This window comes from Lissotriton vulgaris, chromosome 6 (assembly GCF_964263255.1).
Source record: "Lissotriton vulgaris chromosome 6, aLisVul1.2, whole genome shotgun sequence".
NCBI classification, from domain to species: Eukaryota; Metazoa; Chordata; class Amphibia; order Caudata; family Salamandridae; genus Lissotriton; species Lissotriton vulgaris.
Window position 1 is genome coordinate 1,862,202,025 of NC_141694.1, and position 23,090 is coordinate 1,862,225,114.

Genomic DNA, 23,090 nt, shown 5'->3' on the forward strand with positions numbered 1-23,090 from the left:
GCCTGTTCTTAAGACGGCAATTCATCTCTTCTGTTGACTGAGTGGTGTGGCTCGGTGCTGAAGCCTGGATTGGGGCTATCACTTTTTTGCTGAGCATTTTCTCTTATCTTAGGTGGATTCTGCAGGCAGCTGCATGCTCATGAAATGGGAATACTGCTTTATGAGTGGGTAAAAGCGTAACGTTACTTATGGTATGACATGGGAATAGGCAACTTCCCTTATGTGGCAGTTCATCTCTTCTTCCCTTCTTGTATATTGCAGCTCTATGCTCCAGTTCAGAGACTGTCATAGCTATTAGAAGGATCCAAAACCAGATGCAAGTCTACAAGGTACACCAAGAAACACGTTTTATTCCATCTAACAAGAGCCCCACACCTGATGCAGTGCTTCTACTGATAACTCATTTGCAATGGTAAAGTGTGCATTTATTAAATGAGCATGTACAATGTCTAGGTGCTTTCTAAAACTTGCATCAGGGCGACAATTAGGAATAAATGTAGTAACTGTGTTACAATGTTTGTAAATTTAAAGGTCGGATTATGGACGACTGAGATTCAGCTTGCAGCTTCCCAACATATCTCTAGGTTGTGCACATCAAAACATTGCATTATCTAACAAGCTGTGATATGGTTTGAGCACTGAATCTGTGTCCTGTTCCCAGACAGGCTTCCACTTGTACTGTACCTGTGCTCACAGGGTCTGTACAATCGAAGCCACAAGACTGCCGGCAGCACTTCTGGATCCCATCACAGTTGCTGTCAGTGTTACAATGTCTGGGCAGAGGATACACGTGACAGGTGTATTTTACCTTAGGGCACACACCTGACTTCTCTGTAAGTAAAAAAACATTTGCAGAAATATTAAATGAGCTGATAATGTAAATTAAAAACACCAGCTGTGAATTGACTATCAGAACTGCACAATGTCCTCAAATATAGATTTTCGTTAGCAAAAGCATCCTATAAATTCCTTATAAAATCAGGACTTTACAGTTTCATTCCCTGGTTGAAATTATTAAAATAGAAACTAAAGAGTTGTCCACATCTCAACACCCTTTCATCACAGTCCCAGTTAGGCAAACCCTCTATGTTGAAACAATGCAATACAATATTGTATTCATGGAATGCCTTATACTTCAACACTTTTTTTGATACTTTCAGTTGTCAATGTAATAAATTCAGTTGATTCGACATAACATTTGCTACTAAATCCTTTCAGTCATTAGAGTAATCGCCACTCCTCACTATTATATTATCTTGAGTTAATATTGGATGTCATTGTACAAATATTTTTACCATAGAATTTATACATTTCCTTCCAACTCCCCTAATCCTTTCCATTATGATCTTAGTTATTTTGATCACAGTAGGTCCTTTTGCTTCAATCTATGAGTATACCTTAGTTGTCTGGGCTGTATGTTTTTAATCAAACAGGTGTAATGCCTAAAGCATAGGTGGGCATGTTACTACTATGCAGTCTCACCCAATGGAATCCAGAACTAGTTACCAACCAGGCAGGAAATTGGCTCTCTTTTATTAAGTTTGTTGATAAACTTTCCATGGTCATTGTTTCACAAATTTGATTTAATTTAATTTCCAGAAACAGGTTATCACCATTATTTCACATGCCAATACATTGGAAAGCAGTTCCCAACTCATCCCTTCACTCCTTCACTTGTCTTAACTCTCAATCCCAACAATCACAGCTGTGTCTTCTAGGATTGGCAACCCCATAATATCCTTTATGACTGACAGGTATTATTTCCTGTACATTTGAAACGTGGGTCACTAACACCATGTGTATGTGGTGTTGTATCCTCTCCAACATGCACTTGGGCTCCATCATGAATTTTTTCATAAATGTATAGTGAGTTGTTACTTCTCTTCTTTTACATGCCAATGTCTCATAGCACATTTTCATCTATTAAACCTGGCCCTCTCTGCAGGGCCACTCTCAAATCTTTCACCGTTTATCCTCTACATTTTACTGAAATGTGTTATTTGTTTACCTGAGGACTCTGCTAACCAGTGCCAGTGCCTGCGCCCACTCCCCTACACATGGTTTGATTGGCATTTGCCTTATATGCCCCTTGTAGAGTGGTATGTCATGTACCCAGGGTTGTAAATTAAATGCTACCAGTGGGCCTGCAGCACCCAATGTGCCACCCATTTAAGTAGAACCTTATAACATTCCCTAGACCTCCTACTGTATCCTGAAATCAGTGTCTCACTCTCAATACCATGTAGGCTTGGCATTTAAACTCCCCTTTTATTGCATATAAGTAACCCCTAAGGTAGGCCCTTGCTAGCCGATAGGTCAGGGTGCTGTGTAATTAAAGGTTTAATATGTCCTGGTAAAAAAAACTCATTCATTTTTAATCACTGTGAGCCCTACCCCTCCCATAGGATAACATTAGGGAGTCCTTATTACATGTAATAAGCAGTAATTACTAATTGAGAGGAAGAAGTAATATCATGTTTGGTACCCATAAAATAAATCCTTTTTAATTATAAGTCAGATTTTTCATTACAAGTCTGAAAATGTCACTTTTTAAAAGTTGGCATATACCTGCACTAATCCCTTTTGTAAACAATAACTTGGTCTGGGTCACATGACTGAATGTGACTTTGTGAATTCCACCCAGACAGTCATGCAATAGAGGGATTTGGTGTGCCTGAATGGCCCATCTGCTGGAAGGATTGAGGCAGAGCTGAGCACAACCCCAATTACACCGGAATAGCTTGTGCTCTGCCTTCCCACAAAGGGTCTAGCGACCCTTTATAGTCACTGTAGCCAGCTTAGAGGAAGAGCAGGGGAGTCAAGAAATTCAAAGAACCCTGCCTGAAGCATCTCCCACCTTTCAGCACAGGGGTTCCACCATATAAAAAAGTGAGGAAAAGGGCTAGTTTGATGGCCTCCTGTTCAGAGACACAGGGACATAAGAGGCTCCCACCATCTTGAATCCACACATAGGCCCAGCCTGAGTGAATCCCCAAACCCCAAGAGGTGTCCCACCAGTCCTGGATCCTTGATTGTGGTGCTAAAGGTGTCCAGATTGACATTTTCCAAACCTGAGGACTTAGACAAAATTTGGCCAGGAGACTGGGACCATCACTTTGCCTCTCAGATTGACTTTGGCATATCCCACGATATTCTTCTCCACAACAGCAAATCTGTTTTGCCAAGGGAGTATTTGACTATGTTAAATTGTCTTCAGCTACAGCCTTCTGCCTCCTCCCACTGAAGTTGTTCAACTTCTATTTCGATGACTTTGTCTAAACATAGAAATCTTCAATGTAGCTTCGATCCACAGTCATCTGATGAGAGCACTCCCTTATCGGACACCTCCTGCAGCCTTTCCAAGCTGTACCTTACCTTCTCAGACATTTTTCTTCAGAAATGTTTATAAGTCCAAAGGCAAGTGTTTACTGGGCCCAAACCACTTCTTGTTTCTAAACTGGCTCCATCGCAGTTGGCCCTAACTTTCGAATTTGACCAGGTCTTGCTATATTAGATGTCCGTGGTTGGCGATTTGATTTTTAAGGTGCTATTTTGTATGTTACAATTTAAAAATTCATAACTCCAGTTCTACTGATTGCATGTTTGTAGTGTATGTGTCAGGCAATTAATAAAAATGTACTCTGTTTTTTAAATTGTTTCATGAATTTTCTTGTGTTGTTTTTCACTTTATTACTGCTTAGGTGCTGTATAAATGCTTTACACAAATTAAGACTGGCTGTTCTTTCCTCCAATCTACCCATGGTTAAGGGAAGATTGATTAAGTGACTTTTAGCGGTTCACCCTGCAAGCGATTGTGGCTGTTGCTTGACCAGGGCTCACACCTCAGTCAACTAACAACAATCCATCCATATCTTTTTTGGTATTTGTTCGAGTTGCTGTTGTTCTGTTTTTGCTCTTCTGTGCTGCTAACAAGCTTGCCTTATTAAAAGTGAGTTCATAGTTGCCCCAGGTGGATGGTGATGAATTTATCAAATGTAGTTCTATCATTACTACTTTTTTCGGTCTGTGTTGTGTTGCTCAAATATGAATTTACCTAAAATAAATGAAAATACAAGAGGAATTTGGACTAATAGAAACAAGTTGGTTTCAATAAAGACAGTGACTGGGAGAGAGTTGACAGAGTTCAGGCTGAAGAATGTCTCTCGCTGTACAGCGTTTTGGCCAACAATATATGTATCTAATGAGGTAAAATAAAACAATTTTGCATTCTTGGAAAAGCATCTCAGTCATAAATAACAATGTTATTCATCTGATAAGGGGGCAGAGGGCTCTTGACCTTGGGGAAAGCTAGTGTGGGCTAGTAGAGAAGTGTGGCTCAGTGGTTAGAGGCGGCAGACCCAGAAGCTGGGATCGATCGTGGACCAGGGTTCGGTTCCCCGCTCAGCGGGTCTCGGGCTAAAATTCCACGGCCTCGACAATTCTCGCTCCGGTGCCTACTCGACTCACGAGGTCTCACTCTGCAACTCTGGGCAATAGCTTGCTTAATCTCCACGACGGCCCCTCGCGGCGGGATGCCTGGCTTTCACCCTGTGGACACCCTGCCGGGGCCTCTCACAGGGGAATACCAGGACGTGTTCCCTAAGCAAGCGCCAGGATGCCCTTTGGGTGACAGGTCGCGCTATATAAGTATATTTACATTTACATTTACAGTATGTATGAGTCTAGATGTCTAGTGTGGGAAGAGCGTGATCACATTGTTGTGCCCTGATTGGCTGAGTGTTTCTATCTACATGTGGAATCTAGCTTTGTGGTATTTTTGGGGAACATGTGCCTCTAGCCAAATGGGTTTTACTGGGGCCAATTTCCTCAGACCTGTTTATGGTACAACTGTCTATCTATGGGATCAATCATGATTTTCCCTCTGTGCACATTTGTCTTTGGGCTAAGTGAGACAACACCTGTGACTAGTCACTTGATAACCATGGGTCGGCGTCGCCACGTATCTCTGACTCTGGGTTAATGAGGAGGGCAACTTCGGTGAATCCGGCAGCAAGGATACAAGTTTGCTAGAACTCCTACGAATAATGTAGCAGCCATTGATATCATTTTTGCCGAAACCTTTAATATTGTGCGTCCCGTTATCATAGCCTACAGTGATAATGTCTTTACTGACTTTGACATTGTTATGTGTCTCTCGCTCATGGAGTACATTGACATTGTGTATATTGGTATCAACACTATTATGCATGCAAGGATTATGACAAACATTGACATTGTTTCTACTGGTCTCACTGTTACGCAGGCATACGTTATGGTATTCATTGACATTGTTTTTGTTGGTATTACAATTGTCGGGTATACAGCAACATCGCATTCACCCATCCTAAATGTTGTATCCATTGTCTCATATGGTATTATCCTCTCTTGTTCCTCAATACCATACATTTTGCTTAAAGATATAATAGTTCCTCTAACAAACAAGGGCCCTGTCACATATTGGGCAGACTTACCCTGTTTCTGCCACACTTTACCTTCAAACATGTGTGTCATGCGCATATTGTAGCTAAAGTTTGAATATTCTATCCTCTTTTGGAGAAACCTTTGCTGTTGAGCTAAAAACATAATGTGGCACATCTCACAGTCCCCTTCCATTGCTTTGGAAATTATTTTTACACAGCACCAATTTGTTTTTACAAAAATGTGATTATCAAAACTGCAGGCGAAAACATGTCATAGCCTTAATCAGGCAATCACATTTCTCAAAAAGTCCAAATCTGATTAGCAGAAATTATTTTTCAAAAGTGTGACTTTAAATAGTCAATACAACCGTATTTCGGATGGTTTGAAGCCCACCAACACTTTTTTTAAAGGTCAATATCTCAAAACTACTGAAAAGATTTACTGAAACCAACAAAAGCATGCTTTGTGATAAAATGTTATTTTCATGGTGTAAATCTGTCCAGCTATTTTTGCTGTAGCTAAGAGCAACATTTCCTATGGGTTCTAAAATGGGAAAGGACATAGTTTTTGACGCTCTACAACCATAACCTTTTTTTCTGTGCACAGATTTGCATGACATGTTATATGCAGGACCCTAGCTGGCTACAGTAGGTGAGTGCCAAATGTCATGCATACTCATTTAAGAGGGCATACGTTATGGAAAGTGTGGCTCAACCATAACTACAAAATGGTGACTGCAACTGTATAAAGGAAGATAAAATGGGATAGAATGCTTTTGTTTTTTAAACTCAGGGAAAACATTGTGGTGAATAAGTATAGTAATACTCGAGCATTTCAAAGATTTTTTTTTATTCACATTCTAGTGCACTTGGGTTTAGTGACACTTTTTGTGAGAAACCAGGACCTGTTTGCAGTGCCCCCCCCCACCATTTTGCCCTCATTTTAACTACTGGGTGCTGGTATTCTGACTCTGGTTGCCCCCTCAGCTCTGCTATCTAGTCCCAGTGCCTGTGCTTTGATACAAAGTACATGGTAAATAGGTATAATTAGAATTGTTACTGACAGCCGAGCTGTAAGTCCCAGGTATATAATAGGGCACATAGGTTTAGAGCCCAAGTAGACTTAATGCACTTAAGTGTGCACTGCTGTGTTGCTGTATCTCATTTTAAAGACAGCCCTGCTTTTAAGCATGGCTTTACATTTAAAGTACATGCATATTCAACTATGGGGTTGGATGCTATGTAACTACAAGCAGGGAAATTAAATAAGATGTTCTGGGGAAGGACAAACTGTTAATTTCTTTTCCCCCCATTATAGTACGAAGGCTCTTTAGGATGAGATGAGAATACTTTCTCAGTAAAAATTTCTCTTTAAAAAGCCTTTTGGGATGTATCATCTCAAAAGGCATTCGCAAAATAGTTAATTACAATCTTTGCGATTACCTATTTTGCGACTGCAGATAGGGAAGCCCAATTTGAGATTACCTAAATGCAATGCAAGAAGAATTCTCGGAATGCAACTTTGCATTAAGGAATCGCAAATTACCACCAACTTCAAGTTGGAGGTAACTTGCAAATCCTTAGTAAAATGCACAAAATTGCATTTTTCGAAGTGCCATGTGGTGAATAGACATGCCGTTATGGTGTGTGGGTGCTCCACATGTGCACACATGACATTCTTGGGAGTGTATCAGGGTGGCATTTTGGCCCTGTGTTAGACCCGTCTGCTTCTGAGAGTCCCCTCACCACTATGATTTCTTTTGTTCCCCTGTACCTCCCAAAATTTGTCGCTTTTCTTTGTCTACTAGGACCTTTTGTGTGCTGCTTCATGGGGCTAGATGTTCCTTGACGCCCAGTTGTTCACAAGGTTCTTGGCATCTATTTACAAGACACCTAGTGAAACCAGTGACATTATAGACTGGGATTGGCAACCTGTATGTATGACCTCAAAATGGTGGCCATCCATTTCCCTCATGTGAGTGACTCCCTTTGGAGCCTCCATGAACCTTGACATTTCAAGGTTTTGGGGCCCTTTTACTTGGCGCGCATTCCTGACAGGAATTACTTTATTTCCCTCAGGTACACAAAATGGCTGCTCTAGAACCCCAGTATGGTGGCTGTTAGGGTCCCAAATACCCCAGAAGTGCCATGCCATTGGCCTAGCCCAAAGAAGGTTCTAGAACCTACTGGCACGAGCCAGCACCTCAGGGCACTGGCTATATAAGGTCCAGTCCCTGGCGGCCATTTTAGATGACCAGAAGACTAGATAGGATAATGATGTTCCAGATCTAGGTGAAGAAGGAGATTCCAGACTTGACACCAGATTGACACCTGCCCTGTTGACCTCTGAGGCAGCTGGTAGCGCGGGCAGTAGAGCAAGCAAGAGTCATTGGCGTGGATCCTGACTGGCGTTCCAGTCAGTCGTGTGTGCGGTGACCTCGCGCCTACAGCGCCTGCCCAGCGAGTGCCTCGTCACCCCCCAACGGCTGTGGCCGTTTTCGTGTGCCTTCCCCGCCCCCCCCCCGGTGGTGAATTACGACCGACTCGGGTTGCGAGGCGAGAGCAAGTTTGCGGCGACCGCGAGCGTCTTCTGTGCCCCTTCGTGTGACAGACGCCTCCAGTGAGGAGCTCGGACGTCTCCGAGCTCCACGGGCGTAGAGTGCTTCCTGCGCAGACTGAGGTGAGGTGGTGCGCCGGGGCGGGGAAAGGCCGGCCTTCGTTGGGCGGGACTACTGTCTCTGCCCCTCCCCAGTGAATCGGCGGCTGTAGCTGTGGGCGGGAGCCATCCCTGTTTGAGGAAGTCGGAGGGAGGTCCGTGGAGCCCCTGAGAACCCGTCGCTGGCGAGAGAAGTGCTGAACCCGACTGAATCGCTTTTCGATTGCAGCCGATGTGAGGTGGGCCCGTTTCTTCAGGTGGGAAGCGGTGATATAAAGGAACTGTGAACCGGCATTTACTTGACTGAGCGCGAAGATTGTGTGACCTCTTCGGCAGCCCCGTTCATCAGTCTAAAGACTTTGAACTGTTGCCGCCTGAGTGCTAGCGATAACAAAGCCCCTAGGCGCGCTTAGACCCCACCGACAGAGAACTCAACCCTGTGGCAGCCGAGTATAAATGAAGTGCTCACTGTGTTTCCTTGCTTTGTAGATATACACGCTTATCCCCCGAGTGATTCCCAAAGAGTCCCAACACTCTTTTGTGCCCAGAGAAGCCTGTATTCATTAGCAGTGAAAAAGTCATAAACTGTAAGAGGAATCTTTCCATCCTGAAACGTATTGCAATTTAAAGTTCCTGAAATATTTAATTGGTGGCAGCGATACCAGAATGAACATGTGGTTGTTTATGTAAATGAACCAGTATTTATTCTGCTGAACAAAAAGTGATATTTATTCTATTTATTGATGATATTTATTCCTGATATTTATTCTATTTATTGATGATATTTATTCCTGAGATATCTACTGTATTCAACCCGAAATCAAAACCCAGCAAATTGTGGCCAAAAGAAATGTAAATGTGCTTTCCTAATTGATCCCCATTCACAACAGAGAATTTTTACATAAAGGAATCGTATTTTTCTACAACAGTGGTGTGGTGTCCTTCTTTTTGGTGGTTGTACAAGGAGATATTTTTGGGTCAAAGCTGGCTTAACACGACAGCCTTCACTTGCCTTGACACTTGAGCCAAGCTACCCCCTTTGTGCTGGGCTTGCCCATCGCAGGTCCAACATAAAATTGGTGGCAGCGGGTGGGATTACGAGCCGTGCTTGTTTTGGACCCCATAATAATTCAGTGTGCGCCACAGGTACACACCCGGAGTTTTCTCCCAGCAGCCCTCCAATTCAATATTTTGTTTTTTCCAAATTCTCTTCTGGAGGTGGGTGGAGGTGACCCTCAGAGTTCCTATCCTTATAACCTACTTCGTGGTGGTTGTCCACACTTTTCACTGGCAAGATGGAATTTGAAATGTCAGAGCTGGAGACCTATACTGTGGCGCAGCTCAAGGATTTCTGTCAGGAAAGGGGAGTGTTCGTTAGGCGAGGGGCCAAAAGAGAGGAGCTCCGCATTAGTCTGCGAGCCTGGGTGGAAGCGCATCCGGAGGGAACGGTAGAGGAGGAGGAGTCTGACAGAGGTACTGTCATTGAGAGGAGTGCAGAAGATCCCCCGGGGGTGGGTGAGATGCTAATCAGCCCCAAGGTAGCCTCACGGGAGGGTAGTAATGCATCCTCAAGAGGGTTGTCCGAGACCGAGTTAGCCGATAGAAGAGAGGAAAGACAATTGAGGTGGGAGTTAGCTAAGCTGGAGATGGAAGGGAAGAGGATGGAACACAAGTTCAAGCTACGAGAACTCGACCTCAGGGCCCATAACATCACTCCGGAGGGTGTCGAGTCTAAGGAATTTGCCAGGGAGCTCAGGCCTCACTTGCCCAAGGATGTGGTCTCTAGCTATACAGTTGGAGATGACATAGCTAAGTGGCTGGCAGCCTATGAGATCTCCTTAAGAGCCCATGGGATCCACGAGAAGCATTGGGGTGGTGGATTGTATCGCTACATTCCTCCAACAGGTAGGGATGCCCTATTGGCCCTAGACCGGGAGGATCAGGTAGACTACCCCGCCATGAAGGTGGCGCTCATCAGAAAGTTTGGGTTGACCCCCGAGAAATACCGGCAGAGGTTTAGGGGCAGCCATAAACTGAGCTCACAGAATTGGGTTGACTTCCTGGATTATGCCAAGAAAGCCCTGGATGGGTGGGTCCAAGGTAGTGAGGTGGAGGACTATCGAGGGTTGTACAATCTCATACTCAAGGAACATCTACTCGAGAAATGTCTTCCTGAGCTGAGGCAGCACCTGGTAGACAGCAAACTTACTTGCCCCCGTAAGCTTGCTGAGGAGGCGGACATTTGGTTAAGTACCCGAGTGTCCACGAAGGGGACGGGAGGAGATTCTCAGAAGTCCGGACAGGGCGCCCCCCAGAAGAAAGAGGGGGGGGATAATAAGAAACAGGAGTTCTCCAAAGGCCCCCAAAATAACTTTAAGGGGAAAAGTTTCTTCTCCAACTCTAAGGCTAGCCCGCAAAAGAACCCTAATCCTGACCAGAGTCAGCAGCCAAGGGTTTTCCATTGCTTTGAGTGCGGTGGTGTTGGACATTATAAGGGAGACACGAAATGCCCAAAGAGACCACCCCCTCCCACTGGAGGAAAGGCCCCGGGTGTTGCTAGTGTAGCGCTCGGGGAGGAGATGCCCTTAGTTAAGGGGAGGGAGTGGGCGGGTGTCACCTTAGTGTCCCTGGGTGATCGGGAGATGGTTCCAAAGATCCAGGTGTCCCCAAATACTACCAAATATGGGCAATGGGTCACCATCAATGGCCATAGAGGGGAAGCTCTGAGAGATACAGGAGCCAGTATGACTATAGCCAGGAGTCATCTGGTGTCTTCAGAGCAGGTGATTCCAGGCGTACTTCATCCAGCCGCGATGGCTGACGGCAGAATGAGCCACTATCCCGTGGCTGAGGTTCCCTTTGAGTGGGGAGGGGTTGCAGGTTCACTTCGAGTTGCCGTAAGCCCCGCCGTGCCAGTCGATTGTCTGCTGGGCAATGATATGGAGCACAATGCTTGGAAGGAGGTGGAATACCGGACTCATTCTGAGATGCTGGGTACACCTGATTGGGCCTGTGTGAGTACCAGGTTGGCGGCTGCTCGGGAGGAGAAGTCGCATGGGTTGGAGCCTGGAACAATGGCCCACCCAGCTGCCGATGAGGGAGCATCTCGAGGACAGGAGGAGCCTGCCTCGATATCCGTGCCCCGTGAGACGGATAGGCCATTGGAGGAGATGAACCCGGAGTCCGCGGAGGAGGACATGGTTCCTTTGGAGGATCTGCCTATCCCCGCTGAGTGGCGAGTGGAGGGAGGACCATCCAGGGAGGAACTGAGCAAGGGACAGAGGGAATGTCCCACCCTCGAGGGTCTGAGGCAACAGGCTGAAGCCCAGGCAGCAGGTAACGAGTCTGGGAACTATCGTGTTTACTGGGAGGATGGTCTCCTCTACAGTGAGCCCAGGGTGCCATTGCACGGACTGTCACGGGCCCTGGTAGTCCCACAGTGTTACCGAGCCTTCCTATTAGAGTTGGCTCACGGGATTCCTTTGGCAGGACACCTGGGACAGGACAAGACCTTTGCACGGCTTGTCCCCCACTTTTATTGGCCTCGAATGAGGGTGGCGTCCGATACATACTGTCGGTCGTGAGTGTCATGCCAAGCCAGTGGGAAAACAGGGATGAAGCTGAAGGCTCCCCTGGAACCACTTTCCGTCGTTGACACCCCCTTTGAAAGGGTGGGCATCGACATTGCTGGGCCCTTAGATCCGCCGACAACATCCGGTCACAGGTTCATCCTGGTACTGGTGGATCATGCCACAAGGTATCCATCCGGAGGCAATACCTCTGAGAACCATTACTGAACCGGTAGTGGTGAAGGCCCTGATGGGGATCTTTACCCGAGTGGGATTCCCCAAGGAAGTTGTGTCTGACAGGGGGACCAACTTCATGTCAGCGTACATGCGGGCAATGTGGAAGGAGTGTGGGGTGACCTACAGGTTTACCACTCCTTATCACCCACAGGCCAATGGCCTTGTGGAAAGGTTCAACAAAATTTTAAAGGGTATGATCAGAAGTCTACCCGAAAGCCTGCGGAGGAAATGGGACGTCCTCCTACCCTGTTTGCTCTTTTCTTACAGGGAAGTGCCGCAGAAGGGAGTGGGCTTTAGCCCCTTTGAGCTTTTGTACGGGCACCCTGTACGTGGACCTCTCAGCCTGGTGAGGGACTCCTGGGAAAAGTCTCCTCGGAAAGTTCCCCAGGACGTGGTGAGCTACATGCTGGCCTTCCGGAGCCAAATGACTAAGTTGTGGAAGCAAGCTTCTGACAACTTGGAAGCCAGCCAGTCTGTGATGAAAGCGTGGTATGACCACAATGCTCACCCAGTGGAGCTGGAGCCTGGTCAGAAGGTGTGGGTGATGGAGCCTGGAGAGCTGAGTGCCCTCCAGGACCGTTGGACAGGCCCCTATGAGGTGTTGGAGAAGATGGGCAAGGCTACCTACTTGGTGGATGTGAAGACCCCACGGCGCCCACATCAGGTGTTACATGCCAACCGCCTCAAGCCCCACTACGAGAGGCCCGAAGTCATGTTGGTTATGGTGACTGATGGATCAGAGGAAGAGGACACAGAGCCTCTCCCTGACCTTTTTGCGTCTCAAGAAAAGGATGGGTCGGTGGAGGGAGTGAAACTCTCGCCATCCCTGACTCCTGAGCAGCAGGAGGAATGTCACCAGGTCTTGGGGTCATTCGCTCCTCTGTTCTCCCTTGTCCCGGGTAAGACCCACCTGTGTACCCATGATGTGGACACAGGAGACAGCTCACCTGTGAAGTCCAAGTCTTACCGGCTGTCTGACAAGGTGAAGGCCAGCATTCGAAGTGAAGTAGCTAAGATGCTGGAGCTAGGAGTCATTGAACCTTCAAGTAGCCCTTGGTCTAGCCCGGTGGTTTTGGTGCCCAAAGCTGCTCCAGCTGGCGCCACACCAGAATTACGATTCTGTGTGGATTACCGAGGACTAAATTCGGTAACCAAAACGGATGCTCATCCGATCCCACGGGCGGATGAACTGATTGACCGGTTGGGAGCTGCCCAATATCTCAGTACCATTGACCTCACTGCGGGGTACTGGCAGATTCCCATGACTGATGGAGCCAAGGAAAGGTCAGCCTTCTCCACACCTGATGGACACTACCAGTTCTGCGTCATGCCCTTCGGGCTCAAGAACGCTCCTGCCACTTTTCAGCGGTTGGTGAACACGATCCTCACCGGGATGGAGTCCTTCTCTCCTGCCTACTTAGATGACATAGCTGTCTTCAGTAGCAGTTGGGAGGATCACTTGCAGCACTTGCAGGCCGTTCTCCAGACCCTGGAAAGGGCTGGCTTGACGATCAAGGCCAGCAAATGTCAGATTGGACAGGGGTCGGTAGTGTACTTAGGTCACTTGGTGGGCAGGGGAAAGGTGCAGCCCCTTCAGGCGAAGATTGAGGCAATCATGGCCTGGAAACCCCCCAAAACCCAGACTGAGGTCCGAGCCTTCCTGGGCCTCACAGGCTACTACAGACAGTTTGTGAAGGGGTATGGCACTATCGTGGCACCCCTTACTGAACTCACAGCCAAGAAGCAACCCAGGAGAGTCATCTGGACGGAGGCTTGTCAGCGAGCCTTCGACACTCTGAAACAAGCATTCTGTAACGCTCCTATCATGAAGGCTCCAGACTTCACAAAGGAATTCATTGTCCAGACAGATGCATCCGACATTGGCATTGGGGCGGTGTTATCGCAACTCAATGAAGAGGGTCTGGATCAACCTGTGGTCTTTCTGTCACGGAGACTGCTTCCCCGGGAACAGAGAAGGAGTACCATTGAACGGGAAGCCTTTGCGGTGGTCTGGGCACTGAAGAAGCTGCGACCATACTTGTTTGGCTCACACTTCCTTGTTCAGACAGACCACCGACCCCTTCGTTGGCTCATGCAGATGAAGGGGGAAAACCGCAAACTGTTGAGGTGGTCTAGCTCCCTACAGGGAATGGACTTTCGGGTGGAACACCGGCCCGGAATTGACCACGCCAATGCAGACGGTCTCTCCAGGTATTTCCGCCTTAGTGTTGAGAACTCCCAAGGGGTTGTGTAGCTCTCCCCACTTTCAGCTGGGGGGACGCGTGTTAGACCCGTCTGCTTCTGAGAGTCCCCTCACCACTATGATTTCTTTTGTTCCCCTGTACCTCCCAAAATTTGTCGCTTTTCTTTGTCTACCAGGACCTTTTGTGTGCTGTTTCATGGGGCTAGATGTTCCTTGACGCCCAGTTGTTCACAAGGTTCTTGGCACCTATTTACAAGACACCTAGTGAAACCTGTGACATTATAGACTGGGATTGGCAACCTGTATGTATGACCTCAAAATGGTGGCCATCCATTTCCCTCATGTGAGTGACTCCCTTTGGAGCCTCCATGAACCTTGACCTTTCAAGGTTTTGGCGCCCTTTTACTTGGCGCGCATTCCTGACAGGAATTACTTTATTTCCCTCAGGTACACAAAATGGCTGCTCTAGAACCCCAGTATGGTGGCTGTTAGGGTCCCAAATACCCCAGAAGTGCCATGCCATTGGCCTAGCCCAAAGAAGGTTCTAGAACCTACTGGCACGAGCCAGCACCTCAGGGCACTGGCTATATAAGGTCCAGTCCCTGGTGGCCATTTTAGATGACCAGAAGACTAGATAGGATAATGATGTTCCAGATCTAGGTGAAGAAGGAGATTCCAGACTTGACACCAGATTGACACCTGCCCTGTTGACCCCTGAGGCAGCTGGTAGCGCGGGCAGTAGAGCAAGCAAGAGTCACTGGCGTGGATCCTGACTGGCGTTCCAGTCAGTCGTGTGTGCGGTGACCTCGCGCCTACAGCGCCTGCCCAGCGAGTGCCTCGTCACCCCCCAAAAGACTGTGGCCGTTTTCGTGTGCCTTCCCCGCCCCCCCGGTGGTGAATTACGACCGACTCGGTTGCAAGGCGAGAGCAAGTTCGCCGCGACCGCGAGCGTCTTCTGTGCCCCTTCGTGTGACAGACGCCTCCAGTGAGGAGCTCGGACGTCTCCGAGCTCAACCGGCGTAGAGTGCTTCCTGCGCAGACTGAGGTGAGGTGGTGCGCCGGGGCGGGGAAAGGCCGGCCTTCGTTGGGCGGGACTACTGTCTCTGCCCTTCCCCAGTGAATCGGCGGCTGTAGCTGTGTGCGGGAGCCATCCCTGTTTGAGGAAGTCGGAGGGAGGTCCGTGGAGCCCCTGAGAACCCGTCGCTGGCGAGAGAAGTGCTGAACCCGACTGAATCGCTTTTCGATTGCAGCCGATGTGAGGTGGGCCCGTTTCTTCAGGTGGGAAGTGGTGATATAAAGGAACTGTGAACCGGCATTAACTTGACTGAGCGCGAAGATTGTGTGACCTCTTCGGCAGCCCCGTTCGTCAGTCTAAAGACTTTGAACTGGTGCCGCCTGAGTGCTAGCGATAACAAAGCCCCTAGGCGCGCTTAGACCCCACCGACAGAGAACTCAACCCGGTGGCAGCCGAGTATAAATGAAGTGCTCACTGTGTTTCCTTGCTTTGTAGATATACACGCTTATCCCCCGAGTGATTCCCAAAGAGTCCCAACACTCTTTTGTGCCCAGAGAAGCCTGTATTCATTAGCAGTGAAAACGTCATAAACTGTAAGAGTAATCTTTCCATCCTGAAACGTATTGCAATTTAAAGTTCCTGAAATATTTAATTGGTGGCAGCGATACCAGAATGAACATGTGGTTGTTTATGTAAATGAACCAGTATTTATTCTGCTGAACAAAAAGTGATATTTATTCTATTTATTGATGATATTTATTCCTGATATTTATTCTATTTATTGATGATATTTATTCCTGAGATATCTACTGTATTCAACCCGAAATCAAAACCCAGCAAATTGTGGAATCGTATTTTTCTACAACAGTGGTGTGGTGTCCTTCTTTTTGGTGGTTGTACAAGGAGATATTATTGGGTCAAAGCCGGCTTAACACGACAGCCTTCACTTGCCTTGACACTTGAGCCAAGCTACCCCCTTTGTGCTGGGCTTGCCCATCGCAGGTCCAACACCCTGTATCACCCTTGAAATTGCATTCGTAATTTGTGATTACCAATTTGCGAATGCCTTCCCATTCATTCCTATGGGCCTCTAGGTCCAAATGAATGAATGGGAAGGCATTCCTTAATAGAGAATCGCAATTTGCGATTCGCTATTAAGAAATATGTAGGAATCGCTATTTCTTTTGCAAATCCTACATATATTGCATTTTGCGATTCTACAAAAGCGAATCTATAACATTCGCTATTTTAGAATTGCCAAATGCAAGGCTGATACATCAGGCCCTTTTGTTTTTAGTCCAGATGGTCAAAATACTGCTTTTTTAACCTTAACAAGGACATCGTCCCAGAATAAAACTGATTTTGGTGTTCTTAGATCATTTTACTCATCATCAACACCTTGATCTTACTCTTTAATTCACCCTGTCAGGACAAAAGAACAACTGTTTTCAGACTGAACACCAAAAGATAAGCAGACAGGAAAAGATCTTTGGAAAAGAGCCCCCTGGTGGACACTATTGGTCATTGCAGCTCATGCCCATCAAGAAACAAGACCCGAAGGTGAAGCATACCACCTTGGTGGTTGAGGATCTGTGCAGCCTGTAAAGGATACTCCTCTGGAACTGAAAGGAAATTGTGACCATAGTTTGGCCAATCATACTTGTATGACAGAACTGCAGACGTTGTTTGCTAATCACAGTATTTGACTGATGAAGGGTGTTGTGGCCCCGATCAGTGACTATGCTTCTTCACAGGTCAATAAGGCTCTGTCTGTTGGTCAATTCCCTACGCATGAGATGGTGGTGGCAATGCAGGAGGGTGTCATATGACTATTGCCTTTTATTAAGATTGCACGTCTGTTCGGCAATTCATCTCTTCTGTTGACTGAGTGGTGTGGCTCTATGCTGAAGCCTGGATTGGGGCTATCACTTTTTTGCTGAGCATTTTCTCATATCTTAGGTGGATTCTGCAGGCAGCTGCATGCTTATGAAATGAGAATACTGCTTTATGAGTGGGTTAGAGCGTAACGTTACTTATGGTATGACATGGGAATAAGCAACTTCCCTTATGTGGCAGTTCATCTCTTCTTCCTTTCTTGTATATTGCAGCTCTATGCTCCAGTTCAGAGACTGTCATAGCTATTAGAAGGATCCAAGACCAGATGCAAGTCTACAAGGTACACCAAGAAACACGTTTTATTCCATCTAACAAGAGCCCCACACCTGATGCAGTGCTTCTACTGATAACTCATTTGGAATGGTAACGTGTGCATTTTATAAATGAGCATGTACAATGTCTAGGTGCTTTCTAAAACTTGCATCAGGGCAACAATTAGGAATAAATGTAGTAACTGTGTTACAATGTTTGTAAATTTAAAGGTCGGATTATGGACCACTGAGATTCAGCTTGCAGCTTCCCAACATATCTCTAGGTTGTGCACATCAAAACATTGCATTATCTAACAAGCTGTGATATGGTTTGAGCACTGAATCTGTGTCCTCCTGTTCCCAGACAGGGTTCCACTTGTACTGTACCTGTGCTCACGGGGTCTGTACAATCGAAGCCACAAGACTGCTGGCAGCACTTCTGGATCCCATCACAGTTGGTGTCAGTGTTACAACGTCTGGGAAGAGGATACACGTAACAGGTGTATTTTACCTTAGGGCACACACCTGACTTCTCTGTAAGTAAAACAACATTTGCAGAAATATTAAATGAGCTGATAATGTAAATTAAAAACACCAGCTAAACAAAATATCACCAGCTGTGAATTGACTATGAGAACTGCACAATGTCCTCAAATAAAGATTTTCAGTAGCAAAAGCATCCTATAAATTCCTTATAAAATCAGGACTTACCAGTTTCATTCCCTGGTTGAAATTATTAAAATAGAAACTAAAGAGTTGTGTACATCTCAGCACCCTTTCATCACAGTCCCAGTTAGTCAAACCCTGTATGTTAAAACAATGCAATACAATATTGTATTCATGGAATGTCTTATACTTCAACACTTTTGTTGATACTTTCAGTTGTCAATGTAATAAATTCAGTTGATTTGACATAACATTTGCTACTAAATCCTTTCAGTCATTAGAGTAATCGCCACTCCTCACTATTATATTATCTTGAGTTAATATTGGATGTCATTGTACAAATATTTTTACCATAGAATTTATACATTTTCTTCCAACTCCCCTAATCCTTTCCATTATGATCTTAGTTATTTTGATCACAATAGGTCCTTTTGCTTCAATCTATGAGAATACCTTAGTTGTCTTGCCTGTATGTTTTTAATCAAACAGGTGTAATGACTGTAGCATAGGTGGGCATGTTACTACTATGCAGTGTCACCCAACGGAATCCAGAACTAGTTACCAACCAGGCAGGAAATTGGCTCTCTTTTATTAAGTTTGTTGATAACCTTTCCATGGTCATTGTTTCACAAATTTGATTTAATTTAATTTCCAGAAACAGGCTATCACCATTATTTCACATGCCAATACTTTGGAAAGCAGTTCCCAACTCATCCCTTCACTCCTTCACTTGTCTTAACTCTCAATCCCAACAATCACAGCTGTGTCTCTTAGGATTGGCAACCCCAAATTATCCTTTATGACTGACAGGTATTATTTCCTGTACATTTGAAACGTGGGTCACTAACACCATGTGTATGTGGTGTTGTATCCTCTCCAACATGCACTTGGGCTCCATCATGAATTGTTTCATAAATGTATAGTGAGTTGTTACTTCTCTTCTTTTACATGCCAATGTCTCATAGCACATTTTCATCTACTAAACCTGGCCCTCTCTGCAGGGCCACCCCCAAATCTTTCACCGTTTATCCTCTACATTTTACTGAAATTTGTTATTTGTTTACCTGAGGACTCTGCTAACCAGTGCCAGTGCCTGTGCCCACTCCCCTACACATGGTTTGATTGGCATTTGCCTTATATGCCCCTTGTAGAGTGGTATGTCATGTACCCAGGGTTGTAAATGAAATGCTACCAGTGGGCCTGCAGCACCCAATGTGCCACCCATTTAAGTAGAACCTTATAACATTCCCTAGACCTCCTACTGTATCCTGAAATCAGTGTCTCACTCTCAATACCATGTAGGCTTGGCATTTAAACTCCCCTTGTATTGCATATAAGTAACCCCTAAGGTAGGCCCTTGCTAGCCGATAGGTCAGGGTGCTGTGTAATTGAAGGTTTAATATGTCCTGGTAAAAAAAAAACTCATTCATTTTTAATCACTGTGAGCCCTACCCCTCCCATAGGATGTTATGTTATGTTATGTTAATATTTTATTAAGCGCAAAACAGCTGCCCCAGCAACGAGGCGTCCCGGCGCTGAACCATATCAGATACCTGAGGGGAGGGAGGGGAGGGAGTGAAGCAGCAGGAAGATTATGTCAGGGAAAACAGGTATGTTTTGATTGCCTTGCGGAAGGCCATCAGGTTTGTCATGGAGCGAATGTGAGGTGGCAAGGAGTTCCAAAGCTTCGCCCCAAAAACCCTGAAAGACCGGCCACCCATTCTGCTAAGCCTTGTTCGAGGGACAACCACAAGGTGTTGTCCTAAGGAGCGTAGGGCGCGCTGGGGGGTGTAGGGTACCAGGAGTGGGCGTAGGAGTCCAGGACAATCTGATCTGAGAATTTTAAAAGCAGTGGTGAGAGTCTTGAATCGAACTCGGGACTCAATACGCAGCCAGTGTAGCTTCTGGATGGTAGTTCTAGCAGAGCACCTGTGGGGAAGGCCCACCACAGCCCTAGCTGCTGAGTTTTGTACCCGTTGCAGCCGTGCCATCTCTGCTTTATTGACGCCTAAGAATAGAACATTGGCATAATCCAATCGAGCCAAGATGATTGATTGAACTATCAGTTGGCGCGTATTGGGGTCGAAGAAACCAAGTATCGGATAAAGGCTCCTCAGCAGACCCACACAAGTAGCTGCCACTTTCTTTGTGTGGGTCTGGAAATTGAGGGAGGAGTCCAGCCAGACACCTAGGTTCTTCACCACAGTTTTGGGAGAAGGAATGGGACGGCCACCAATGTTCACTCCAGTAGCAGGGATTTTTACCCAGGCGCAGCACTTCTGTTTTCCCAGCGTTCAATTGTAGGCAGTTGCGTGTCATCCATTGCGCGACTGCCGCTAAGCCATCCCTAAATCTTGCAGCTGAAATTGAGGGGCCCTCAGTTAGAGTGATGACCAGCTGCGTGTCGTCAGCGTACGACACCAGCGTGAGGTCCCACTCTTTTGCCACTTCAGCGAGAGGCTGGACATAGAGATTAAAAAGGGATGGGCTAAGCGCCGATCCCTGAGGAACTCCTTGTTCGATGGAATGGGGCTGAAAAATAAATGGGGGGGCTGAGACCCGGAAGGATCTGTCCTTCAGGAAAGACCGAAACCACTCAAGGGCAAGATCGCAGATCCCTATAGCCTCGAGACGTTTTAACAGAATATTATGGGAGACCGTATCAAAGGCCGCGCTGAGGTCAAGTAGAATCAGCGCAGCACTTTGACCGGCGTCCAGTATGTTCCGGAGGTGTTCAATGGTAGTCAGCAGGCCGGATTCAGTACTGAATCCTGGCCTGAAGCCATTCTGTGAAGGGTCCAAGATTTTATTTTGGACCATATAGTGGGACAATACTTTGTTCACATGGGCTTCTGCCAGTTTCGATGCCCATGAAAGCAGCGAAATAGGTCTAAAATGTTCTGGCTTTGTGGGGTCTAGCATAGGCTTTTTAATAATCGGAGAGACCCATGCTTGCTTCCAGCCGGTGGGAACCACCGCCGAGGAGAAAGAGAGGTTGAGCAGGGTGGCCAAGGGGGGGAGGAAAAAGTCTAGGGATTCTAGAAATTTGGCTGGTCTCATAGGATCTGTAGGAGAACCGGACTTAACCTGTGTGCATAGCTTTGCTAGGTCGTCATGGGTTATGCTAGGTATAAGTGACAGACTGGGGTTGTCGGCCGGATAACATTAGGGAGTCCTTATTACATGTAATAAGCAGTAATTACTAATTTAGAGGAAGAAGTAATATCATGTTTGGTACCCATAAAATAAATCCTTTTTAATTATAAGTCAGATTTTTCATTACAATTCTGAAAATGTCACTTTTAAAAAGTTGGCATATTCCTGCACTAATCCCTTTTGTAAAGATTAACCTGGTCTGGGTCACATGACTGAATGTGACTTTGTGAATTCCACCCAGACAGTCATGCAATAGAGGGATTTGGTGTGCCTGAATGGCCCATCTGCTGGAAGGATTGAGGCAGAGCTGAGCACAACCCCAATTACACCGGAATAGCTTGTGCTCTGCCTTCCCACAAAGGGTCTAGCGACCCTTTATAGTCACTGTAGCCAGCTTAGAGGAAGAGCAGGGGAGTCAAGAAATTCAGAGAACCCTGCCTGAAGCATCTCCCATCTTTCAGCACAGGGGTTCCACCATATAAAAAAGTGATGAAAAGGGCTAGTTTGATGGCCTCCTGTTCAGAGCCACAGGGACATACGAGGCTCCCACCATCTTGAATCCACACCTAGGCCCAGCCTGAGTGAATCCCAAAACCCCAAGAGGTGTCCCACCAGTCCTGGATCCTTGATTGTGGTGCTAAAGGTGTCCAGATTGACATTTTCCAAACCTGAGGACTTAGACAACATTTGGCCAGGAGACTGGGACCATCACTTTGCCTCTCAGATTGACTTTGGCATATCCCACGATATTCTTCTCCACAACAGCAAATCTGTTTTGCCAAGGGAGTATTTGACTATGTTAAATTGTCTTCAGCTACAGCCTTCTGCCTCCTCCCACTGAAGTTGTTCAACTTCTATTTCGGTGACTATGTCTAAACATAGAAATCTTCAATGTAGCTTCGATCCACAGTCATCTGATGAGAGCACTCCCTTATCGGACACCTCCTGCAGCCTTTCCAAGCTGTACCTTACCTTCTCAGATATTTTTCTTCAGCTTGCCTTATTAAAAGTGAGTTCATAGTTGCCCCAGGTGGATGGTGATGAATTTATCAAATTTAGTTCTATCATTACTACTGATATTTTTCTTCAGAAATGTTTATAAGTCCAAAGGCAAGTGTTTACTGGGCCCAAACCACTTCTTGTTTCTACACTGGCTCCATCGCAGTTGGCCCTAACTTTCGAATTTGACCAGGTCTTGCTATATTAGATGTCCGTGGTTGGCGATTTGATTTTTAAGGTGCTATTTTGTACGTTACATTTTAATAATTCATAACTCCAGTTCTACTGATTGCATGTTTGTAGTTTATGTGTCAGGCAATTAATAAAAATGTACTCTGTTTTTAAAATTGTTTCATGATTTTTCTTGTGTTGTTTTTCACTTTATTACTACTTAGGTGCTGTATAAATGCTTTACACAAATTAATACTGGCTGTTCTTTCCTCCAATCTACCCATGGTTAAGGGAAGATTGATTAAGTGACTTTTAGCGGTTCACCCTGCAAGCGATTGTGGCTGTTGCTTGACCAGGGCTCACACCTCAGTCAACTACCAACAAACCATCCATATCTTTTTTGGTATTTGTTCGAGTTGCTGTTGTTCTGTTTTTGCTCTTCTGTGCTGCTAACAAGCTTGCCTTATTAAAAGTGAGTTCATAGTTGCCCCAGGTGGATGGTGATGAATTTATCAAATGTAGTTCTATCATTACTACTTTTTTCGGTCTGTGTTGTGTTGCTCAAATATGAATTTACCTTAAATAAATGAAAATACAAGAGGAATTTGGACAAATAGAAACAAGTTGGTTTCAATAAAGACAGTGACTGGGAGAGAGTTGACAGAGTTCAGGCTGAAGAATGTCTCTCGCTGTACAACGTTTTGGCCAACAATATATGTATCTAATGAGGTAAAATAAAACAATTTTGCATTCTTGGAAAAGCATCTCAGTCATAAATAACAATGTTATTCATCTGATAAGGGGGCGGAGGGCTCTTGACCTTGGGGAAAGCTAGTGTGGGCTAGTATGTA

The 23,090-nt window shown here is 46.0% G+C and overlaps 1 protein-coding gene across 3 annotated transcripts in view; it reads right to left on the bottom strand.

Moving 5' to 3' along the window:
• LOC147709678 (uncharacterized) overlaps positions 1-23,090 on the bottom strand; it is a 349,189-nt gene that overhangs the window by 269,911 nt on the left and 56,188 nt on the right. For 2 of the 3 annotated variants that reach the window (XM_086928191.1, XM_086928189.1), the window contains 2 exons: positions 17,635-17,781; positions 685-831 (listed from right to left, as the gene is read on the bottom strand). The exons of the other annotated variant lie outside the window; for it this stretch is intronic. In XM_086928191.1, coding sequence (XP_086784317.1) covers positions 685-831; positions 17,635-17,781 — 294 coding nt within the window. The remainder of the gene's footprint in view (positions 1-684; positions 832-17,634; positions 17,782-23,090) is intronic. 3 annotated transcript variants of the gene reach the window in all.